This window comes from Anarhichas minor, unplaced genomic scaffold (genome assembly GCF_050575085.1).
Source record: "Anarhichas minor isolate MPS153535 unplaced genomic scaffold, ASM5057508v1 ptg000005l, whole genome shotgun sequence".
In the NCBI taxonomy this organism is placed as follows: domain Eukaryota; kingdom Metazoa; phylum Chordata; class Actinopteri; order Perciformes; family Anarhichadidae; genus Anarhichas; species Anarhichas minor.
In genome coordinates, this window is record NW_027466451.1 from 4,084,352 (window position 1) to 4,110,376 (window position 26,025).

Below are 26,025 nucleotides of genomic sequence, written 5' to 3' on the forward strand. Positions count from 1 at the left end.
AAAGGTAGTAAAGTAGTCCATGAATATGTGATATGAGTTTACAGTAATTACAATTGTTAGGGCCGTACCTTTTGAACACCGAGAGAAGCCGCCCCCCTCACTGCAGCCATGTGCTTCGCGTCCGTTTCCAAAACAAAACAGCTGGTTCAAGTTAAAATCAAATGGATTTATTATCCCACAAACGCAAAAACAGTTACAAACCGAATCACACTATTAATAATCTAATGTTCCATGAAACCGAGGCCCAATCCGGGCCACCCGGCAGACCCGCAGCGAGTCTCAAGATGTCCGTAGATCCACAGTCTTTTGTGTTCCGAGTGTCTCTGAGATGTCCCGTATCAGCTCAGTGATTGGCTGATCTCTCTCGGACTCCTCCTGCCCTCTGACCCGATGGTCCAGACCCTCTGAAGCCAGCATGTCTCTGCTTGACCATTTCCTGTTTCCTTCCTGAAGCCGGTGTCTCTGTTGGCTCATATGGACGTATCCTGCAAACCCTCACTCTCCTACCACTTCATCGTTCAAATCATCCAATGACTATACTTACAGTGTTCAATACATTCAATGACTATGCTTTTTAGTTCAACACTTTTATAAGTAAATATACTGTAACATACAATATCCACCACTAGGGGTGCTATTAAACATACTAGGTACTTTTAAACTTAAAGTCCTCACACAATCCACCCTCATCATTGTGAAGGTTAGTTTACGGCGCTTTGTCGGTTACTCCCGTTGTGTTTTTGATTCTTCACAGTTCATTTAGTTTGGACGCCCTCTGGTGTTTCAGAGAATAAAGCAGCAAACACATCGAGTATAACCGCCTCCGTACATCAGAGCTCACGCTGCGATGCCACGCACTATTATTGAGTAAAAGAAGAGGATGAGAGGAAAATAGTAGTAGGCTAAAAGCACTACGAGTGGCAAAGCAAGGGAAGAAGAACACATTATACATTTTGGACCTTCTGAAGTAGTAAAGGATGGGAAGAAGGACACATTTGGACTTGGGGTTCAGATAAGGAAAAGATGGACTAGAGGGCTATGCTGGTCCATGCTGCCTGCGATCGGCTCGCCCAGGCCCCCGGCCCGGCCCGCTGCCCGGTCTGCATTGCACCTGACCCCGATGCTTGTCCCTGCGGGTGCTGGGTTCACAGGGTGGCTGTTCCATGTTGTTTCTTCGGGCTGAACACAACCGGGCCCCATGGGCGAAGGCCCGGCCACCAGACGCCCACCGGCGAGCTCCCCACCTGGGTCTGGCTCCGGGAGGGTGCCCCGGTTTCCCTGGTCCGGGCGAGGTGGCTGAAGACCGTGAGTTGCTATACATCAGGGTTATTTTGAACCTCCGTAGGGTGGCCGGGCTCAGCCTTAGAGATAGGGTAAGGAGCTTGGTCATCAGGAGGGAACTTGGAGTCGAGCCGCTACGCATCTAATTAGGATGCCTCCTGGACGCCTCCCACTGGAGGTTTTCCAGGCACGTCCAACTGGGAGGAGACCCCGGGGAAGACCCAGAACACGCTGGAGAGAATACATCTCCCAGCCTCGGGATCCCCCAGAATGAGCTGGAACATGTTGCCGGGGAGAGGGAGGTCTGGGTCAGCCTGCTTGGCCTGCTGCCACTGCGACCCGACCTCGGATAAGCGGAGGAAAATGGATGGATGAATGGACCAGAGGGCATTAAAATAAAGGAAAAGTGAAGTAAAAGAAGATGAGTAAATGGGAAGATGGAGGAAGGGGAAGAAAAGGAGTAGCAGAAGATGACTAAAGAAAAGGAACAAAGAGTAGAAGAAGACAGCGTGGAGAGGGATGAGAGAAAGGAAAACAGGAGGAAAAGAAAATGAGGACACAAGAATGGCAAGAAGAAGTTAAGAGAGAAGGAAATGAGGGAACAGATAAGGAAAAGGGAAGGACAGAGGAAAGGAGGGAAATCGAAGGAGGATAAATTAGTAAAAGATGAAGAGGGAAGAAAGTAAAGAAGGAAAGAGGGAGTAGAGGAGAACAAGAAGGATGGACGGACATGAGGACCTTTCAAAGTCCTGAGTTAAACCATAAAGAATAGACCTTATTCCACAGCATTGCTGGCACTACTTCTGTTGTTGCAGGTGTGTAGTGGACTGACCTTTTAAAATGGCTGCTTGACCTTTCCAGTACTGAACACCTGATCGGTGTCTCATTCAAAGCTGCAGCTCAGACTGGCGCAGTCAGCTGTTTCCTCCTCACTTTATCTTTCTTCTCTCTCTGGCTCTCGATGCGTTTCCTGCTTTGAGTCGCCAAAGGCACAATTTGTATGTTTGTCGCTGCCCTGCAGTGCTCGGTGAACGCAGCATAGGAGGGAGCTGATTGGGTAGCTGATCAGTGACTCAGCGTTTAGAAGCACTGATACTTCTGGTTTCCCAATGTCACACCACACCTGAGAGTTGAAGGCATTGAAACGTCTGTTAAACCCACTCTGTGACACGTTGTCCCAAACAAAGGCTCATCACTTCTAAAAGGTCTGGAACTATTTTCATTGGTGGATTGATACATGTTTTCTCTTAGTGTAGTGTTTGTGGCAGCAGGACAGTGTGTGAGGCCTTCAGTCAAAATAAACTACAGTGTGTGTGTTCATGGTGATGAAGGGATGAAGGAGCAACAGTGAGGCTCATGGGTGTGTTTTTAATGGAGCTCTATGGCTCAGAGGAAGAAGAGATATCAGTCTGTACTTATTCGATACATTCATTGTCTTTTCAACATTGTGTTCAGCACTATTCAAAGACTACAGTACTGCTACATACAGGCATTGTGTGCCAGATTGTTTTAGAATGTTTCATGTTTTTCTCCAGCTTGCAGTCACTGCGATGGCTCGTTCATTAGAAGCAAGATTCAAGTTGCTGAAGTTTATTTTTTCACTTAACAGAAATGAATGGAAGCCAAGGGATCGAAAATTCCACTTTCAAACAGACCGCCACCCTTTGGTTTGACATGATGTTGTGATAGTAAACCTAATAGTTTCAAAGATACAGAGATACTGAGCTTCTAGTCTCTACTATCTGTTTTGGTGTCAGCTGAAGGGTGGAACCTCTGCTGATAATACAGGGCACGGTCACGCTCTCTTCCTTTGTTGTTTCATGCTCCTCGTCTCTTCTCCTGGAAACAAACAACAACAACACAACGTACACCTCCATCCCCTGTTTCTATGGTAACACAGCGGTGAGGAGAGCAGACAAGAGGAGCTGTAGCCTCCTCCAGCTCTCCTCCACGATCAACAGCAGAATGAGAACAAGGAGAAAAAGAGAGGGCAGGAAAACAGTCGAGTAGAAAGAAGGGAAGTCAGAGGGAGGTAGAGGGAGGCAGAGAGAGAGAGAAGGAGGCAGAGGGAGGTAGAGGGAGGCAGAGAGAGAGAGAGAGAGGAGTCAGAGGGAGGTAGAGAGAGAGAAGGAGGCAGAGGGAGGCAGAGAGAGAGAGGAGGTAGAGGGAGGCAGAGAGAGAGAGAGGAGTCAGAGGGAGGTAGAGGGAGGCAGAGAGAGAGGAGGCAGAGGGAGAGAGGAGGCAGAGGGAGGCAGAGGGAGGCAGAGAGAGAGGAGGCAGAGGGAGGTAGAGGGAGGCAGAGCGAGAGAGAGAAGGAGTCAGAGGGAGGTAGAGGGAGAGAGAAGGAGGCAGAGGGAGGTAGAGGGAGGCAGAGAGAGAGAGAAGGAGGCAGAGGGAGGTAGAGAGAGAGAGAGAGAGAAGGAGGCAGAGGGAGGTAGAGAGAGAGAGAAGGAGGCAGAGAGAGGTAGAGGGAGGCAGAGAGAGAGGAGGTAGAGGGAGAGAGGAGGCAGAGGGAGGTAGAGGGAGGCAGAGCGAGAGAGAGAAGGAGTCAGAGGGAGGTAGAGGGAGAGAGAGAAGGAGGCAGAGGGAGGTAGAGGGAGGCAGAGAGAGAGAGAAGGAGGCAGAGGGAGGTAGAGAGAGAGAGAAGGAGGCAGAGAGAGAGAAGGAGGTAGGGAGGCAGAGGGAGAGAGAAGGAGGTAGAGGGAGGTAGAGAGAGAGAGAAGGAGGCAGAGGGAGGCAGAGTGAGGCAGAGAGAGAGAGGAGGCAGAGAGAGAGAGAGGAGTCAGATGGAGGTAGAGGGAGGTAGAGAGAGAGAAGGAGGCAGAGGGAGGTAGAGAGAGAGGAGGTAGAGGGAGGCAGAGAGAGAGAGAAGGAGGCAGAGGGAGGTAGAGAGAGAGAGAAGGAGGCAGAGAGAGAGAGAAGGAGGTAGAGGGAGGTAGAGGGAGGCAATCAGCACATGCTCTTGTGCAGGATGTAGTATCTATGGTAACCTCGGCTGGTTATCAGAGACTTGAAGTCCCTTCTGTTTGTCTCTGTTCTGCTGCCTTTTCAAAAACACCATTAATCTCCTCCTCCAGTGCACCGCCTCATATTCTGCTCTTTATTTAGTGGTTCATCTTGTTAGTGCAACATGTGCGTCCAACTCCAGGCTGCATGTAAGACGGACAGAGAGAGAGACGGACAGAGAGACAGACGGACAGACGGACAGAGAGAGAGAGACGGACGGACAGAGAGACAGACGGACAGAGAGAGAGAGAGAGAGACGGACGGACAGAGAGACAGAGAGAGAGACGGACGGACGGACAGAGAGACGGACGGACAGAGGGACGGACGGACAGAGGGACGGACGCACAGAGAGACGGACGGACAGACAGACAGACAGAGAGACGGACGGACAGACGGACAGACAGAGAGACGGACAGACAGAGAGACGGACGGACAGACGGACAGAGAGAGAGACGGACGGAGAGACAGAGAGAGAGACGGACGGAGAGACAGACATACAGAGAGACAGACGGACACCGAGGCTGGCGTTTGCTCTTCCAAGGAAATGAGACATCTCGCCCAGAACCAATATTTGCCCTGGACATGGTCTGTAATGAAAACACTGTAATGCGTACAGTTTCACAACTGGGGGGGGGGGGGGCAAATAAAGACAACCACCTGTCTGTTGGACTCCACTGCAGAGGGACGGCAGGGTAAGAAAGCAGCGTTTGCTGCTGTATCGCTGCAACTACTCCGCTGTGTTTGTGTTGAGCGGCTGCTTGTCTGAGAGAAGAAGAAGAAGGCTGCAATGACACAATCTGTTCAGATCTAGTATAAATTATAACCATGAGTAATGAAAATAAAGCTGATATTGATAAAGTCTTTATTTTCTTTATCATGCATCATTATTCCATTTTTTTCCTAGTCTAAAAAATTAAAAAGGGGAAAAATGGTCAAATTTTTATTTTTTGAATATTGGTAAATATTGGCCTCCCTGTCGAGAGCCACCACAGAACACACACATGATACACACACACTGCTGGAATCAGCACATACCGACGTCTTCAACGTCCACTTCAGATTAACATTGATGTGCTGTGGGGAAGCTTCCACACAGAGCGCTCTGCAGAGGACTCCGAGTGCTTCTAGTCCCGACACACCTCATGCAGCAACTCTGACTTCTCTGTTGAAAGAAACAAATACTAGAAGTCTGAACGGCGGCTCGTTAATTGGAGGCGTGTGGTGGATTGTTTATCATAGCGTAGGTAACGCTGTGCTGTGTGCACATGACTGTATACTGGAGAGATGAAGAACGTCAGCAGTAGAGAAAGTGAGCTTCAGTCCAGTGAACCTAAACTAAGTCCTGGTGGTCCAGCACAGTTCAAAGGCATCTAAGAGCAGCATGTCAACCATCCACAAGTCTGTTTAGTCCTAATAGAGCTTCTTTAATAATCCAACCGTTATAATTACTCTAAAACATATAATAATTAAAATAAATGATGTGATATTCACGCATTTTTTAAATCTCTCTTTATGTTGGACAAACAATTAGTTTTCTCCTCTTAGTCGGAGTGCTATGGACCACTCGTAACGTCTTCTCTTACCTGAGAGAAGAGCAACAACAAGAAAACGTTCAACAAAATAAGAGCAAATCATTAAAAAACAAAAATAAGAGGAAATCTCTTCTTCTGTCTCTTCCTGCATGAGGCCCTTTGAATTCTACCAATGGGATGAAAGAGCACTGTTACCTGCTCTCACCTCTGCACACCTGGCCCGTCGCTGTGTGAAGTGATTCAAGGATCATCTCTTGTCATTATGCAACACAGGGAACTAAATGCAGTTGTAGTCCATTCGTAACACAACAAACGCAGAACAAAGAAAACCAGTTTTACATTCCTGTAGAGCAGTGGTTCTCAACTGGTCTGGCTGCGGGACCCACCATCACGCCTTAATGACAAGCCACGACCCAAATCGAGGAAAATGTTCAACTTCTCAAAGTTATTTAATGTAAAGATGGAGCAGTTTGAACCTGAGCTGAACATGTCCTCTGCAGTCGTAGAGTAGGAGCTCTCTAGTGCAGAGACATTGTTCCTGTCAGTCATCCGACATGTCTTCAGTTCAAGACTTATAGTGTCATTAGACAGAGGTATAGTTTTCAGTTCATCCTCTGCTGATATTAGCATTACAAGGCATTAACGCCAAATATTGTTAAGGAGTGTGAATAGACGGCACTCCGCTGCATAAAAAAAATCCCCTTCAAAATAAAAGCACAGTTGTATTTTTTCAGTAGCAGAAAGCACTGAAAACGGATCCGCGCGACCCACCAGTTGAGAATCACTGCTGTAGAGCATCTTTGATATTTTCATCATAAGGAACGTAAACAGCAGCAACAGAAACAGTTCTCTGGTCAGATAAGATGGCCGACATCTTCACATTAAAAACTCAACATGAGGAAAACATTGTCCATCAACTCTGACTGTGTTTGAGCACCAAGCATCATGATGTGAACACAGAGTCCTCCTCCTCTGGTCCACCAGAGTCCTGCTCTCTGTCCTGACCCGTCAAGTGCAGCTTGATCCTGGACCACGATGGATCCAGGTCTCTGTGAAGATGTGGGCTCAAAGGTCACCGACCTCCAGCTGCTTTCATCCATCTTATTTTTCAGCGACCGGGCATCAGACAGCCAGGAGCATGCTGGGTAGTGGAGCAGCCTCAGGTCCTGCTGGGTTAGCTTAGCTTCCATCTCCCCTCCCTCTCCTCTCTGGGGCAGTTTGGTGGTGTTTGGTCCAGCAGGTCTGACTAGGTGGGCGGCGATCGCCTCAAAGTCCGCTGCACCTTTTCAAATGTTGAGTGTATTCTGTCATAAATGCTCCAGTAAAGAAAAACAAATTAAATCAAATAAGGACAAAAAAATATAGCGAAATGAATGATTCATCATTCTGTGAATGTTTTATGTTCACAGAAAAACGTATCTCAAGTTTTCTCAATGAAAAAGAAAACCAGCGATGATAAGCAGCAGAAAGCACTGCGGCCTCATCAGGGTCCAGATGACGTCTGCAGGACTCGTACACAGTCGCTCTCCATCAGCAGCTACTAAGTCACTCAGTGACGCTAATGTCCGCTGGTGATTCATCGACTGCCATTTCTCTGCATTACCGACCGACAAATGTCTTATTATAGACGCACTGTGGCATTAACAAGCACACACACACACACACACACACTTTCTCTTTAACGACTCTTCTGTCTCTGAGTCCGGAAACTTGTGGTCATTTGTCAGTGTTTCTGTAATCATTTTGAGACGAGCAAACAGGTTGTGGCCTGTTACTCAGCTGCATCTGCTTCCAGCTCCCACAGCTGGGATCTGCCATCACACCGTGTGTGTGTGTGTGTGTGTGTGTGTGTGTGTGTGTGTGTGTGTGTGTGTGCGCGCGCGTGCGCGCGTGTGTTGACTTGAACCTACATGAACAATGTCTTTCTGCGCCGTGTTTGTGTGATTAATGGCTTTTGCTAAATTGCTTTTCCACTTTGTTTCAGCATTCAATGACTATTCCCTCCATGAAACGTCCCCACAGCTGATAGCGAGGCCTCTGTGTGCTCGGTAGCAGCGCTGGCCTGGTGTTTACCCAGGGCACGTTAGCCCAGGACATCTTTCTTTTTGTCTTTCCGGCCGACCGCCAGTAAAAATAAACGCTCTTTTTTTTGTCTCTGTTTGAATATTCAGTATGTTGTGTAAATGTTCGACGGTGGCAGACTAACGTCCTCTGGCTTTCTGTCTCTCCTCTGTCTCCAGCCCACCGGTTACATGGAGACGTCCCTGTCCTACAGCTCCATAGAGGACCTGCAGCTCCTCTCATGGGATAACGCTCCCAAGTACTGTGTCCAGCTCAGCTTCCCCGGCGGCACCGTCCTGCTGCAGGTAACGTCTGCCGTCATCTTAGAGAGGAGCTAGTGGAGCTCAGCTCTTCATCAGCGTGGAATATAAAGGCTGGAAGTAAACTAGAGACCATGACGTCGTCGTTGGCTGTTTCCTTGCAGGCATAGCTTATTCTGTTAGCAATAGCTACGGCTACCATCAAGATATGGGCTTGTGTTAGATCATTCATTCATCTCATCAGTTTGGTGCAACACTAAAGGATGCATGGGATGCTGTTTGATTTCTCTACGGACATGAAAGGGAACATAAATACTTGTTGATATCAGCTGAATTATGCTCATAAACCGTACTTTGTTAGTATACCTTCCTTTAAGGGTCAGTAGTGTTTCAAAAGGTTTTGTAGAAGAATGTGTTCCATACCATTTACCATAACTATAACGCAGCAGAGGAATCCATCAATGCAGGTGTCCGAGCAGCTCCGTGTGTCATCTGCTCAGGAATTTTAAAAAAGGGTCAGAATTATTTTGAAGGCTTTGAAAAAATAAAATGAACATGGACAAGACAAACACAACACAGAAATAAGTCTTAATTCTGTTATTTATCAATTATTTCATTTTTCTCCACTTCCGTTTCAAAGAAAAAGTTTTTAAAGCATATTTTAAATTTAAGGTAATTTTTTTCAAGATTTGAACAATATGTTTGAAAAGTAACTCAGCAGAATAGTGAGCCGGTTCATCGGGATGATGCACAATAGCCTGGTGTGACCCTTGTGCTTCACCAGTTAGCAGTTAGCTTGTGTTCAGACGGTGCAAACAGGTGGCCACATGTTCCACTCTGCACTTTTTAATGATGAACCCCTTCATGCTCGTGTACGGCTGCTAATGGATGGAATATTTGTGTTTGTGCAAAGGACGGTCCCTGGCTGGATAGAGAAGTCTGGCATTCATTCAGCTCAAACTCTTTGGCAAAGTCTTTGTATCTACGATCGTGTTTCACAAGAACCTCTAGATAAACAGAGTGAAGGTCTGGGAACAGAGTGGAGCACTGTGTGGTTAGTGCTGGGTCAGTGTGCTGTGATAAATGATTGGACTGAGGTTCTAAAGCTGTGGGTGTAAGGGGAACTTTGGTCCTTGAGAGACGAGCACATTTGTGGTAGTCTCCAGAGTGCTGTGTCAGCAATAAAGGAAGGGCTGGCTCCACACATTATCCATCTGATGTTTGCCTTCTTCAAACCGATCACAATAGATTAGTGGCTGTATTGTTTTGGACAGAACCAGAACCCGTACTGGATACCCTCACACCTCAGTCCATCCCCACGTTAACCAGAGTCCTTCAGTGAGCACATTCGGTACTGTAGCCCATTAGCCCAATTACCTCTGATACGCTACTCGGCCCATTATTGGTGGTGGGGGTCAGCGGTGTCTACCCACCTCATCAGCTGTGTTTGCTTATGCATGCTGCCAGCTGTTTGGACCGCTGCCAGACACATTCAGTGTGTTCCTCGGAGGGAAAAGCTCGGCCGGTTTGCATCCACGAGCCGAGATCAGTCAGGGTTCCTGAAAGCGGTGAAAACCTGGAAAACCTGGTGTGTTGCTTCACTTACTGGAAGAACATGGAACATTGGAACAAATATTTCCAGGTCATGGGAAACTGAGGATAGTAAGATAGTAAGTCGCTGCAGCAACTAATTGTTCATACGCACAAACTATGTAGCTGCATGGCGTGTGACGTAGTAGCAATAAAAGTGATGAATACACAACCCAATCATTTTAAACACGTAAAAGCTTCTAAATTCACAAGTAGAGTATGTTTCATGACGATTTTATGTCGTAGAACAAAATGTTCAAAACTCTTCATCCTGTGTTAACACAGAGCTTGTTTCAGACTTCTAACCAAAAACACATCGACTTTGAGACGAGGGAACCGGGAATGTAAACTATGCTGACTCATCTCTTTAATGGGGGATACAGGCTTGTTATCAAGAGCTTTAAGCAGACAATAATGGACTCAGTATACCCTGACATCATTTTACTCTATTAATAATATTAAAACAGTTACAGTTTAACTCCTTCACAGTAGCACACAGGCATGATTGTTTCTCTCAAACAATAGGCCACCTACTGTACTGAACACACTACACCATGTTCACTTTCTCCCTCTGAATACAAACCGCACCTAGACTGGTCTGAGCTCAGTGTTAGCGCACTTTGTTTTGCTGTTAACAAACAGCGGACGGGTAGTAAAAAAGTTCAAACACGCTGGAAGCAGACGGGAATAATGCCGCATCCTTTCTGGTCCTGTTGCGTCACTCACTTTTCCTTGTACTCTATCTGTGTTGTAGGAGAAGCTCATTTTTAAAAGATGTCGGCCAATAATTTCAACCATTTCATTTATCTTACTTCTACTGTAACTCACTCTAACTCACTCTAACTCACTCTAACTTACTGTAACTCACTCTAACTCACTCTAACTCACTCTAACTTACTGTAACTCACTCTAACTTACTGTAACTCACTCTAACTTACTGTAACTCACTCTAACTCACTCTAACTCACTCTAACTTACTGTAACTCACTCTAACTTAATGTAACTCACTCTAACTCACTCTAACTTACTGTAACTTAATGTAACTCACTCTAACTTACTGTAACTCTCTGTAACTCTCTGTAACTTAATGTAACTCACTCTAACTTACTGTAACTCACTGTAACTCTCTGTAACTTAATATAACTCACTCTAACTTACTGTAACTTAATGTAACTCACTCTAACTCACTCTAACTCACTCTAACTTACTGTAACTTAATGTAACTCACTCTAACTTACTGTAACTCTCTGTAACTCTCTGTAACTTAATGTAACTCACTCTAACTTACTGTAACTCACTGTAACTCTCTGTAACTCACTCTAACTCACTCTAACTTACTGTAACTTAATGTAACTCACTCTAACTCACTCTAACTCACTCTAACTCTCTGTAACTTAATGTAACTCACTCTAACTCACTCACGCAGCACCCCCGAGGGACCCGGTCGAAAGCCTTCTCCAAGTCCACAAAGCACATGTAGACTGGTTGGGCAAACTCCCAGAACCCCTCCAGTAGTCTTGCGAGGGTAAAGAGCTGGTCCACTGTTCCACGGCCGGGACGGAATCCGCACTGCTCCTTTTGAATCCGAGGTTCGACAAGCGGTCGGAGCCTCCTTTCCAGCACCCTGGCATAAGCCTTCCCCGGGAGGCTGAGTAGTGTGATACCCCGGTAATTCGAGCACACTCTCCGGTCCCCCTTTTTGAAGATGGGAACCACCACCCCGGTCTGCCATTCCATGGCCATGTCAGCCAGGACAGCCCAACTATGTCCAGCGCCTTCAGCATCTCAGGGTGGATCTCACCCACCCCAGGCGCCTTGCCACCAAGGAGCTTTTTAACTACCTCAGCGACCTCTGCCAGGGATATGGGTGAGCCTCCCCCTAGGTCCTCAGGCGCTGCCTCCTCTGCAGAGGACATGTTGGTCGGGTTTAGGAGTTCCTCAAAGTGCTCTTTCCACCGCCCGACGATGTCCCCCGTCCGGGTTAGCAGTTGCCCCCCCCCCCTGCTGAGAACAGCCTGGGGTAAGCCCTGCTTTCCCTTCCTGAGCCGTCGGATGGTTTGCCAGAACCTCCTTGAGGCCAACCGAAAGTCCTTCTCCATGGCCTCCCCGAACTCCTCCCATGCCCGAGTTTTAGCATTCGCGACCACCGCAGCTGCAGCCCTTCTGGCCTGCCAGTACCTGTACCTGCTTCAGGAGACCCCTGGGCCAACCAGGCCTTGAAGGTCTCCTTCTTCAGCTTGACGGCTTCCCTCACCTCCGGTGTCCACCACCGGGTTCTCGGGTTGCCGCCACGACAGGCACCGATGACCTTCCGGCCACAGCTCCTAGCGGCCGCATCCACAATAGAGGCTTTGAACATGGTCCATTCGGATTCCGTGTCCCCAACCTCCCTGTAACTCACTGTAACTCACTGTAACTCACTCTAACTCACTGTAACTCACTGTAACTCACTCTAACTTACTGTAACTTACTGTAACTCACTCTAACTTACTGTAACTTACTCTAACTTACTGTAACTCACTAACTCACTCTAACTCACTCTAACTCACTCTAACTCACTCTAACTCACTCTAACTTACTCTAACTTACTCTAACTCACTCTAACTCACTGTAACTTACTGTAACTCACTGTAACTCACTGTAACTCACTCTAACTGACTAACTTACTCTAACTTACTGTAACTCACTCTAACTCACTCTAACTCACTCTAACTCACTGTAACTTACTCTAACTCACTCTAACTTACTGTAACTCACTCTAACTCACTGTAACTTACTGTAACTCACTGTAACTTACTGTAACTCACTCTAACTTACTGTAACTCACTGTAACTCACTCTAACTCACTGTAACTTACTCTAACTCACTGTAACTCACTGTAACTCACTCTAACTCACTGTAACTCACTCTAACTCACTGTAACTCACTGTAACTCACTCTAACTCACTGTAACTCACTCTAACTCACTGTAACTCACTGTAACTCACTCTAACTCACTGTAACTCACTCTAACTCACTGTAACTCACTCTAACTGACTAACTTACTCTAACTTACTGTAACTCACTCTAACTTACTGTAACTCACTGTAACTCACTCTAACTCACTGTAACTTACTCTAACTCACTGTAACTCACTGTAACTCACTCTAACTCACTGTAACTCACTCTAACTTACTGTAACTCACTGTAACTCACTCTAACTCACTGTAACTCACTCTAACTCACTGTAACTCACTCTAACTGACTAACTTACTCTAACTTACTGTAACTCACTCTAACTCACTCTAACTCACTCTAACTCACTGTAACTTACTCTAACTCACTCTAACTTACTGTAACTCACTCTAACTCACTGTAACTTACTGTAACTCACTGTAACTTACTGTAACTCACTCTAACTTACTGTAACTCACTGTAACTCACTCTAACTCACTGTAACTTACTCTAACTTACTGTAACTCACTCTAACTCACTCGAACTCACTGTAACTTACTCTAACTCACTGTAACTTACTCTAACTTACTGTAACTCACTAACTCACTCTAACTCACTCTAACTCACTGTAACTTACTGTAACTCACTAACTCACTCTAACTGACTCTAACTCACTGTAACTTACTGTAACTCACTAACTCACTCTAACTCACTCTAACTCACTAACTTACTGTAACTTACTGTAACTCACTCTAACTTACTGTAACTCACTCTAACTCACTCTAACTCACTAACTTACTGTAACTTACTGTAACTCACTCTAACTTACTGTAACTCACTCTAACTTACTGTACTGTAACTTACTGTGCCTCACGTTTGATCTTTACCCTATCCACGTAGACTTGGTAGCTCACATGTTGTGCAGCACATGGAATGAAATGTGCTTCATGAATTATGTTTTGCTCGCTTGCACTCACATCCATGAGATGCAGTGAAACAACGGTGTTTAATCCAACAGTCGCTCTGCTTTTAGCTCTTCTTTTGGTCTCCACCAACTCTCTAACTGCTAAATGTTCAGCTATGTTCACCAGCTGGAGGCTCCTCGCTGCTTATTCTTTATTTATTCATCACTATGTGCAACCACTTTCATTGAACATTGACCCATTGTTAATATAAAATATTGATCAGTGCAGCATTAATGTTCAGAATGTCTCCCGTCAAAGTCCAACCTGCCTGTTGAATCTATTTTTTCTTTGGCAGGCAGTACAGTTTATTCATGACTAATGTTAAACACTCACAGCAGGTACTGTGGGCTGGTTTAGGAGTGAAATTAGTTTTTGACTAACCAATGGTAGTTGGAGGGAGGGCTCTGCATTCGTGAGTCAGAAACCCTGCTGAAGTCATCTGCAACTGTAAATCTATCTTCAGAATGGATCAGTTCTTAGATTACAAACTGATAAAAACACCGTATCCATTACATTTACATTATTACATTACAGTCATTTAGCAGACACTTTTATCCAAAGCGACTTACAATAGGTGTATTCAACATCGGTTTTCGAGAGAACTAGTCACCAGAAGTAATAAGTGCATGTCCTTTCCTCAAACAAGCATCTAAGAGCATAAACCAGAGCCAACGTACAGTGCAGAAACAAACGAATGCAATAAGTGCCACGCCGAAGGATGCTGTTGACTGAGTGGCTGCTAGCAAATGACATGAAACCCTTGTGTGTGGGTTTGCTTCCTATTACCTGAGATCACATGTAACGAATCCTTTGTGTGTGTGTGTGTGTGTGTGTGTGTGTGTGTGTGTGTGTGTGTGTGTGTGTGTGTGTGTGTGTGTGTGTGTGTGTGTGTGTGTGTGTGTGTGTGGCTACAGGCTGCAAACAGCTACTTAAGGGACCAGTGGTTTCACTCCCTGCAGTGGAAGGTAAGGTTACTGTTTGTCTTTAACTATTAATGGATTTGTTTCATGTATTGTATCCTGTATTGTTCCTTATTTAAGAAATACACACATATTGAAATGTATTGCTGATTGATAATGTTGAAAAGCACAGTAGGTTTGTGTTGCTTTAGAACTCTTCTCACAGTCAGTCCCTCCACGTTGCAGCTCTTTATGAGGATCTGACCTCTAAGCCTGTCGGTACCAGAGTCGTGCTGAGCTCACCGAGCTAAATGAAGCTGCACGAGGAAGTAGGCCTGAAGAAGTTCAGAGAGCTCACACCGACTTCCTTTGGTTTACTTTATTCTTTTTACACTCAACATTGTCTCTCAGGGACAAATATAAAGCTGTTGTATAGACAGCAGTGCCCGGGTATCATGATCGGTCCACGCAGCTCTGACTCTTCACAAGCATGTCCTGTTGATGTGCTTCCACTCCACCATTCTAGATAGAAATGTCCACGCCACATGAAACAGACCAAAGACCAGAAGAAAATTCACACTTTCGACAAATGTTTCTGTCACAAAACAACGCAGGCAGCAGCTCCAGAAAAGGATGATGATGTTCCAGATGTTTTTCTCGGTAGTCACCGGGGGCTGTTGTGTTGTGCTTTTCATGCAGAAAAAGATCTACAAGTACCGCAAGGTCCTCAACAACCCGAGTCGCTGGGACGTGGTACTGAAGGAGATCAGGGCGCTGGTGGACATGGCTCTGACCTCACCGCTGCAGGACGAGTCCATCCACCAGGCTCCTCTGCACATCATCTCCACCCTGCTGGCCGAGGTAGAAACACACACACACACACACGCACACACACACATTCATGGATGCAGTATTTTACCTATCAGGACCTTACCATTCCCTCTTTATGCCTAATATTAGTTTGGACCCTCATCTAAGCCTAGTCCTTATTGTCTTTTCTTCACTTCTTTAAATTATAACAATAACCAGAAAGAAACCGGTTAATCTTACAATAAGGAAATAGAAATGAAGAAATAAGAAGAGCTGATGTTTTACATTCTTAAGTGAGGGCACAATTATTGGTTCCTTTATATATTTAACACAATTAATTCACTTGGTTATTTATTTCCAACTACTTATTTATCAATTTAAACACTTAAGACTTCATATACTTGAGAATTTTAGTTTCTTGCTGCTTTACACTCCAATCAGAGGAAAACATAATAGGTTTGGCTCTACTACAGTTATAAATCAGATATAGTTACCAGTTCATTCAGGTTTTACATACAGACCATATGTTTTAGATTATACACTGTGAAGCAACAGCCAGTCAACAGTTAGCTTCACTTTGTTTAAAGGTAACAAAAGCCTGTTTATTTGTGTTTTTGAGTCGCTAGACTTGTGTAAGAAACTGAAATGTAAAAACTGCTACTGGCCAATAAATAGTCTGACACAAAACGCACTTTAGAACAGCAGTATTATGTTTTTACACAAATGAACAATGCTAGTTGTTTTCAGTCTTTTTGCTAAGCTATTAGCTAAGCTAACCTGCTGCCAGAGGTAGCTTCAACTTCATCCTACGGAGTTTTATCCAAGTCGTGGCAAAATGTCAAACTAGTCCTTTAAGAATCCTCCTCTGGGGACCATGAATGTTCACAGCCTGCTTTATGACAACGTGACCATGAGCTTATGTCAGGTTCTACTGCTAAGAAGTATTTAAATGATACCTTTCCTAAAAAAGCTTTGCATTACTGACATTGAAGTTTTTAGAGTTAGTATTGCAGCATAAAGAAATACATTAAAACAATCTTGGTAAATTTAGAATAAGAGATATGAATTGATGTAACAATGATGTAAAGCCTCACACTTTGGTTGTGATGTTTTGGTTCGTCCTTATGTTTGCTCTGATGTGGTGCCATCTCCTCTAAGGCACAATATTCCAGACAATGTGTTTGGGTACTATGTTGACGTGGCACTGTGTCAGTTCACATGACCACGCAGTACGAAGCAGCAACCTAACCTAACTCCACCTAAAGATGACACTAATCCTAAACTTGGTCCAAATGTTTAAAAAAAAATAAGCCCTCATAAAGTTCTCCTTTTTTATATTGCTGTGCGGACATTTGACTCCAGTTTTTTCTCTTGGTCTTCACCACAGAACTCTAATCTCAGCACTCAGGATCATGAGAACATCATTGTGGTGAGTTTCCACTATAAATTGATATTTAATGTCAGCCTGAAGTTAATAATGAACCCGCTTGAGTCCTGCTGGTTTGATCTTTAAATTGAGGACAGATATCTTCATGTATTGGTTTGTGTTACACTTGTACATTTTTGATTGTTGCTTGCGCTGTATAATAGGAGCGGTAAGATGGCAGTATCATGCCAATATCATGCTAGTATCATCATGGTAGCAGTATCATGGCGGTAAAATAGTGGTATCACGGCGCTATCATGGTGGTATCATGGCGTTATTATGATGCTATCATGGTGGTATCATGGCGTTATTATAGCGCTATCATGGCGGTATCATTGCGTTATTATGGCGCTATCATGGTGGTATCATGGCGTTATTATGGTGCTATCATGGTGGTATCATGGCGTTATTATGATGCTATCATGGTGGTATCATTGCGTTATTATGGCGCTATCATGGCGGTATCATTGCGTTATTATGGCGCTATCATGGCGGTATCATTGCGTTATTATGGCGCTATCATGGCGGTATCATTGCGTTATTATGGCGCTATCATGGCGGTATCATTGCGTTATTATGATGCTATCATGGTGGTATCATTGCGTTATTATGGCGCTATCATGGCGGTATCATTGCGTTATTATGGCGCTATCATGGTGGTATCATTGCGTTATTATGGCGCTATCATGGCGGTATCATTGCGTTATTATGGCGCTATCACGGCGTTATTATGATGCTATCATGGTGGTATCATGGCGTTATTATGATGCTATCATGGTGGTATCATGGCGTTATTATGATGCTATCATGGTGGTGGCGTTATTATAGCGCTATCATGGCGGTATCATTGCGTTATTATGGCGCTATCATGGTATCATGGCGTTATTATGGTGCTATCATGGTGGTATCATGGCGTTATTATGATGCTATCATGGTGGTATCATGGCGTTATTATGGCGCTATCATGGCGGTATCATTGCGTTATTATGGCGCTATCATGGTGGTATCATGCCGTTATTATAGCGCTATCATGGCGGTATCATAGCGGTATTATGGCGCTATCATGGCGGTATCATTGCGTTATTATGGCGCTATCATGGTGGTATCATGGCGTTATGATGCTATCATGGTGGTATCATGGCGGTATCATTGCGTTATTATGGCGCTATCATGGCAGTATCATGGCGTTATTATAGCGCTATCATGGTGGTATCATGGCGTTATTATGGTGCTATCATGGTGGTATCATGGCGTTATTATGGCGCTATCATGGCGGTATCATTGCGTTATTATAGCGCTATCATGGTGGTATCATTGCGTTATTATGGCGCTATCATGGCGGTATCATTGCGTTATTATGTCGCTATCACGGCGTTATTATGATGCTATCATGGTGGTATCATGGCGTTATTATGGCGCTATCATGGCGGTATCATTGCGTTATTATGGCGCTATCATGGCGGTATCATTGCGTTATTATGGCGCTATCATGGTGGTATCATGGCGTTATTATAGCGCTATCATGGCGGTATCATGGCGTTATTATGGCGCTATCATGGCGGTATCATTGCGTTATTATGGCGCTATCATGGTGGTATCATGGCGGTATCATTGCGTTATTATGGCGCTATCATGGCGGTATCATGGCGTTATTATAGCGCTATCATGGTGGTATCATGGCGTTATTATGGTGCTATCATGGTGGTATCATGGCGTTATTATAGCGCTATCCTGGCGGTATCATGGCGTTATTATGGCGCTATCATGGTGGTATCATTGCGTTATTATGGCGCTATCATGGTGGTATCATTGCGTTATTATGGCGCTATCATGGTGGTATCATGGCGTTATTATGATGCTATCATGGTGGTATCATGGCGGTATCATTGCGTTATTATGGCGCTATCATGGCGGTATCATGGCGTTATTATAGCGCTATCATGGTGGTATCATGGCGCTATCATGGCGGTATCATGGCGTTATTATAGCGCTATCATGGTGGTATCATGGCGTTATTATGGTGCTATCATGGTGGTATTATGGCGTTATTATGATGCTATCATGGTGGTATCATGGCGGTATCATTGCGTTATTATGGCGCTATCATGGCGGCATCATGGCGTTATTATAGCGCTATCATGGTGGTATCATGGCGTTATTATGGCGCTATCGTGGTGGTATCATGGCGTTATTATGATGCTATCATGGTGGTATCATGGCGTTATTATGGCGCTATCATGGCGGTATTATGGCATTATTATAGCGCTATCATGGTGGTATCATGGCGTTATTATGGTGCTATCATGGTGGTATCATGGCGTTATTATGGCGCTATCCTGGCGGTATCATGGCGTTATTATGATGCTATCATGGTGGTATCATGGCGTTATTATGGCGCTATCATGGTGGTATCATGGCGTTATTATGATGCTATCGTGGTGGTATCATGGCGTTATTATGGCGCTATCATGGTGGTATCATGGCGTTATTATGGCGCTATCATGGCGGTATCATTGCGTTATTATGGCGCTATCATGGTGGTATCATTGCGTTATTATGGCACTATCATGGCGGTATAATTGCGTTATTATGGCGCTATCATGGTGGTATCATGGCGTTATTATGATGCTATCATGGTGGTATCATGGCGGTATCATTGCATTATTATAGCGCTATCATGGTGGTATCATGGCGTTATTATGGTGCTATCATGGCGTTATAGCGCTATCATGGCGGTATCATGGCGTTATTATGGCGCTATCATGGTGGTATCATGGCGTTATTATGATGCTATCATGGTGGTATCATTGCGTTATTATGGCGCTATCATGGTGGTATCATGGCGTTATTATGGCGCTATCATGGCGGTATCATTGCGTTATTATGGCGCTATCGTGGTAGCATGGCGTTATCATGGTGGTATCATGGCGTTATTATGATGCTATCATGGTGGTATCATGGCGTTATTATGGCGCTATCATGGTGGTATCATGGCGTTATTATGGTGCTATCATGGTGGTATCATGGCGTTATTATAGCGCTATCATGGCGGTATCATTGCGTTATTATGGCGCTATCATGGCGGTATCATTGCGTTATTATGGCGCTATCATGGCAGTATCATGGCGTTATTATAGCGCTATCATGGTGGTATCATGGCGTTATTATGGCGCTATCATGGTGGTATCATTGCGTTATTATGGCGCTATCATGGTGGTATCATGGCGTTATTATGATGCTATCATGGTGGTATCATGGCGGTATCATTGCGTTATTATGGCGCTATCATGGCGGTATCATGGCGTTATTATAGCGCTATCATGGTGGTATCATGGCGTTATTATGGTGCTATCATGGTGGTATCATGGCGTTATTATGATGCTATCATGGTGGTATCATGGCGGTATCATTGCGTTATTATGGCGCTATCATGGCGGCATCATAGCGTTATTATAGCGCTATCATGGTGGTATCATGGCGTTATTATGGCGCTATCGTGGTGGTATCATGGCGTTATTATGATGCTATCATGGTGGTATCATGGCGTTATTATGGCGCTATCATGGCGGTATTATGGCATTATTATAGCGCTATCATGGTGGTATCATGGCGTTATTATGGTGCTATCATGGTGGTATCATGGCGTTATTATGGCGCTATCCTGGCGGTATCATGGCGTTATTATGATGCTATCATGGTGGTATCATGGCGTTATTATGGCGCTATCATGGTGGTATCATGGCGTTATTATGATGCTATCGTGGTGGTATCATGGCGTTATTATGGCGCTATCATGGTGGTATCATGGCGTTATTATGGCGCTATCATGGCGGTATCATTGCGTTATTATGGCGCTATCATGGTGGTATCATTGCGTTATTATGGCACTATCATGGCGGTATAATTGCGTTATTATGGCGCTATCATGGTGGTATCATGGCGTTATTATGATGCTATCATGGTGGTATCATGGCGGTATCATTGCGTTATCATGGCGGTATCATGGCGTTATTATAGCGCTATCATGGTGGTATCATGGCGTTATTATGGTGCTATCATGGCGTTATAGCGCTATCATGGCGGTATCATGGCGTTATTATGATGCTATCATGGTGGTATCATGGCGTTATTATGGCGCTATCATGGTGGTATCATGGCGTTATTATGGCGCTATCGTGGTGGTATCATGGCGTTATTATGATGCTATCATGGTGGTATCATGGCGTTATTATGGCGCTATCGTGGCGGTATCATCGCGTTATTATGGCGCTATCATGGTGGTATCATGGCGCTATCATGGCGGTATCATTGCGTTATTATGGCGCTATCGTGGTAGCATGGCGTTATCATGGTGGTATCATGGCGTTATTATGATGCTATCATGGTGGTATCATGGCGTTATTATGGCGCTATCATGGTGGTATCATGGCGTTATTATGGTGCTATCATGGTGGTATCATGGCGTTATTATAGCGCTATCATGGCGGTATCATTGCGTTATTATGGCGCTATCATGGCGGTATCATTGCGTTATTATGGCGCTATCGTGGTGGTATGGCGTTAATATGGTGCTATCATGGTATCATGGCGTTATTATGATGCTATCATGGTGGTATCATGGCGGTATCATTGCGTTATTATGGCGCTATCGTGGTGGTATGGCGTTAATATGGTGCTATCATGGTATCATGGCGTTATTATGATGCTATCATGGTGGTATCATGGCGGTATCATTGCGTTATTATGGCGCTATCATGGCAGTATCATGGCGTTATTATAGCGCTATCATGGTGGTATCATGGCATTATTATGATGCTATCATGGTGGTATCATGGCGGTATCATTGCGTTATTATGGCGCTATCATGGCAGTATCATGGCACTATCATGGCGTTATCATGGTGCTATCATGACAGTATTATAACCGTATCTGGGCAGAACTGAAGAGTTTGATGCTGAGAGAGTTTCTGGTGTTTGCGTAGTCTCCTGTGAGCTTTATTTTACAAATCTCCTGCAACTAACAGCTCACATCTATACTGTTGGCTCCCAGCCAGGATAAATAAGAGATAGGATATGGAAATATTCATCAGTCTCTGTGTGTGTTTAGGCCATTGCTCCTCTTCTGGAAAACAACCACCCACCACCTGACCTGTGTGAGTTCTTCTGTAAGGTAAGCCCATGTGTCAAAGTAGAACAACGCTGATAGTAAAGCCATGATAGTAAAGAGAAATGGTTTTAAGCGTTTCACAGTGCTTCCTGTTAATAGTCATGGCTGTGTGTTGCAGCACTGTCGGGAGCGGCCGCGGTCCATGGTGGTGATCGAAGTTTTCACTCCTGTGGTCCAGAGAATCCTCAAACACAACATGGTGAGAACGGCTCTGTCCTGGAGCTGCACAGAGCCTTCAGTAATAGAACTAGGAATCTGTTATATTTAGTCTGTTTAATGCATGCAATTTCATGTTTATGGTTGTTTATGTGCAAGTCGCTACATTCTTTAGGTCTAGTAGGACAAGAAATGCCTTCAGTTCTTCTGATAAGTCTGATCTAAATCCTGAATATATATATATATTAGAAAATATATGATAAAAACCTGATGTTGGCATGTTAATCAGACAGGACCCTTAATCAGCTCAGCCCAGTGAAACTAAACCTAACATTTAAAATATGTATATGCTTTATTTTACCCAGCAGTTAATCATAAAGCAATGGATAAGGAGATTGATAGAGAAACGGACCAAAAAACAAAATCTATAATGAAATCAGATGTTGCTGAGGGATTAAGGCACTAACCATGACTCATGTTAACGCTCTAAAAGGTTTCTTTCTCCATACCAAAACAAAAGGGGGAACCTCTCCTTTTTGATGTAATCCTGCAGTTCTGTCTTCTCTCTTTGGTCGGGTTGATATATGTTAATTGTGTGTCTCTGACAGGATTTTGGAAAGTGCCCTCGACTGCGTCTCTTCACTCAGGAGTACATCCTGGCTCTCAACGAGCTGAATGCTGGGATGGAGGTCGTCAAGAAGTTCGTCCACAGGTGAGACACCGTCCCGCACCACGGCACACGTCCGTGTCAACGGGTCCCACAAGATCGTCAACGCCCCGCTGGGTCACATGTAGACACGTTAATGACTACTGGTGTATTACAGGGATGAAAGCCTCCTAACAACACTTAGACTCTCCGTTACTCATACTCAAAGCAGCGTGAGGCTGATGCTGATCCTTCAGTAGCCAGACTAACCTGCACCCATGTGTGTTGCAGCATGCACGGGCCAACGGGGCAGTGCCCTCACCCACGCGTCCTGCCAAACCTGGTGGCAGTGTGTCTCGCCGCCATTTACTCCTGTTACGAGGAGTTCATCAACAGGTCAGTCAGTACACACTCACTCACACACTCAGTCTCTTTCAGAACTCGATGGAGTTTGTAAACTTGCCTCACCTCCTTCACTTCCCTTTCCACTCATGTCTTGACATCTTGTTTATCTGACCGCTGCAGTGTGAGCAGCTCAGATCTGTCTGTGGGTCAGCGGCATGGAAGGCTAGAGGAGCCTAAGCTCCGCTGGGGCTTCACACTGCCTCACTGCTTGTGTACAAAATGGCTACCTGAGTCAATGTGTGCTCTTTGCTGACAGTGAGTGTTGTAGGTGACAGAACCACATATAGAGAGATTTACAGACATTATGTGAGTTACTCGATACTCTTTATTAAACATCTGTCAATAAGAGTCATTTGATAACGTACGAACAAGAAGTGCACAACTGGTTGAAGTCTGTGATAACTGTGATTGTTACCCAGAACGAAATGCGTGTTTCCAAGTATTATTATTATTGTTGGTGCTGCCGTCAAAAAGACAACCGGACTCTCCTCAGCTCCTAGCAACAACACAGGACATGCTTGGTGTTGTTGTCCATAGTTACTCTGTAGAGAGGAGAAGTTCGCCGTGGGACCCGGAAGAAATATGTTCAGTAGTCAATTGCAATGATCTCTGCCTTTTTGAATAATGCCATGAATTACACATATGATGTTTGTCAGGAAAGTGGCAGCTCGTGGTAGACTTGTCGTATCATTTAGTTTAGTGTGAACGTGATCAGTGAACATCTCTCGTCTCGCACAACGTCACCAACTACAGACGGTAGCTTGGCTTGCTAGCGAGCGAGCTAACGTAGCCATGCCCATGAACACATGTGGAGTTCTCTCAGCTGATGTGTTGAATCCAGTGACTCTGTTGATCAGAGCCAGACCTGCTGTAGGTGTGAGTACATCCTGGTACTAAACACATCGGAGGCATCGCAGCTTCACAAGTCACTTACGCCACTTTAGGGTATTTTCACTTATACCTCATATATTTCTACAGTTTTACACCAAAATACAACTTTCTTGATGTGCAGAATTATTATTCTAATTGACAAACGTGTGTGTAATTCATGGCACAATTCAAACAGGATCAAAGAGTTATTTGTTTCTCACCCTTGACTACAATACATATACGGTCCCATGCTGGGCATCGGGAGGCGGGACTTCGTCTCCCTATAGCTGTCACTGGGCGGTGGATGGATGATATGGGATTTAATGGCGGATCACGATAAAAAAACAGTCACAATAACTTGTTTGTGGTGAATTTTCATTATCGGTATAATCGTGAATATCGATATTGTCTAGTTCGCTATCATGGCGGAGAAATAAAAATACAGTAATTATCATGTGAGAAAGAACAGACTCTTAGAATGACCTTATGATTTATGATGACCAGACATTTCCTGTAAATCTTAATGCTGTCCGTAGAGGACACACTTACAGCAAACAGATGTAGTGTGAGAAAGAAGCTCAGCACAGCAGACACAATACCTGTTTGTTCAGCTGTCGTGGTCGAAGGGTCATTCTTTTGTCATTGATTGGATAAACAAAACACACGATTGTTAATTTCCCACATCTTGTAGGACTAATATGAAGGAAACGGTACAAACAGTAATCTGCAGTGTTACTGGGAAAGCAGATCAGATACCGTCCCGTCATGAGACCACGGTGTGCCACTTCAAATCTAAGCTAATTAGCAAAGTCCCCGTTTATTATTTATTCGTCTTTAAAGGAACAATAACTCTACAGTGTGATACAATAGATTTACATATGCCACGGTACATTAGAGAAACCAAACCCTTTCCATCACCTAAGCTCAGTCACAGTCTGTTTGCTTTCTGTTCCAGTGTTTCTGTTGAAGTGGTCGTGTTTCTTTCTGGTGTGTTCCATAGAGGCTTTGTGTTGACTGGAGATGTGGAGGTATAGGCTGAGCTGACTCATTAGAGTCATCTCCTTCGCCCCAGAGAGGATCATTCTTACTCCATTTTTCCAAGCTTCCAGCACACGGAGGAGCCGTCCCTCTGGTGACCATGTCTCCGGGATCCTTTGTCTCTTCTTTTGTCTTTCCCTTCTGTCACTTCTGTTGCTCATACTTCCATTGACATTGCTGCTGTACTTTGACTCCTGCATTGAATAAAGGATTTGTATCTCGTCCAATTACCTTTCCCCCCTCTTCCCCGTGCAGTCGGGACAACTCCCCCAGCCTGAAGGAGATCAGAAACGGCTGCCAGCAGCAGAACGAACGGAAGCCCCCCATGCCGCTCCGTCTGCTGCGCCCCGAGCCTCTGAAGCCGCCTCCTGCCACCCTCCTGCCCCTCACCGCCAACCCCAGCCCCCCTCAGCCACCTCCCCCCGCCCCCTCAAACCCCGCCCCGTCCATTCCCTTCTCCTCCCTGAAGCCCGCCCTGCCCCTCACCCCTCCCCCCTCCGTCGTCAACTCCAGCGAGATCCTGGTGGAACTGGAGCGGAACAACAACTCGGCCAACGCCAGGCGGAAGGGCGGGCCGTCGGGGGGCGACAGCGAGCCCAACCTCATCGACTGTCTGCTGGTCAGCCCGGCCGTCAACACTCTGTCCATCCAGCTGCCAGCGCAGGCCGACCGGGTGCTGGGCTGCTTCGCTCTCATCCTTAAGATGCTGTGAGTATTAATGGAACCCAGAGTCAGATATGACGATCAGTAGCTGAAGCTCTAGGTGCTATCCAGAGATGAAGCAGGGGACTAGCAGTTCCCCCTGCATCCAGTCATTGGATCCTTTATTCTGATGTTACTCTTCATCTTCTCCTCTGACTCTGACTGTATAAGACCGCAACAAGGGCAACATAACTGCTGTTAAAGGGCCAGTGTAGCTGATTGCAACCTCCTAAATACCCCTCTGCTCACTCTTCTTTTTCCAAGACTGTGGTAACGTG

The 26,025-nt window shown here is 45.1% G+C and overlaps 1 protein-coding gene across 2 annotated transcripts in view; it reads left to right on the forward strand.

Moving 5' to 3' along the window:
- Window positions 1–26,025, forward strand: part of cmip (c-Maf inducing protein) — a 55,944-nt gene that overhangs the window by 15,209 nt on the left and 14,710 nt on the right. The window contains exons 2-10 of one of the 2 annotated variants that reach the window (XM_076076417.1): window positions 8,060–8,185; window positions 14,544–14,594; window positions 15,228–15,389; window positions 16,726–16,767; window positions 21,871–21,933; window positions 22,049–22,129; window positions 22,695–22,798; window positions 23,024–23,128; window positions 25,301–25,753. In XM_076076417.1, coding sequence (XP_075932532.1) covers window positions 8,060–8,185; window positions 14,544–14,594; window positions 15,228–15,389; window positions 16,726–16,767; window positions 21,871–21,933; window positions 22,049–22,129; window positions 22,695–22,798; window positions 23,024–23,128; window positions 25,301–25,753 — 1,187 coding nt within the window. The remainder of the gene's footprint in view (window positions 1–8,059; window positions 8,186–14,543; window positions 14,595–15,227; window positions 15,390–16,725; window positions 16,768–21,870; window positions 21,934–22,048; window positions 22,130–22,694; window positions 22,799–23,023; window positions 23,129–25,300; window positions 25,754–26,025) is intronic. The other variant, XM_076076425.1, reaches the window with a different exon arrangement.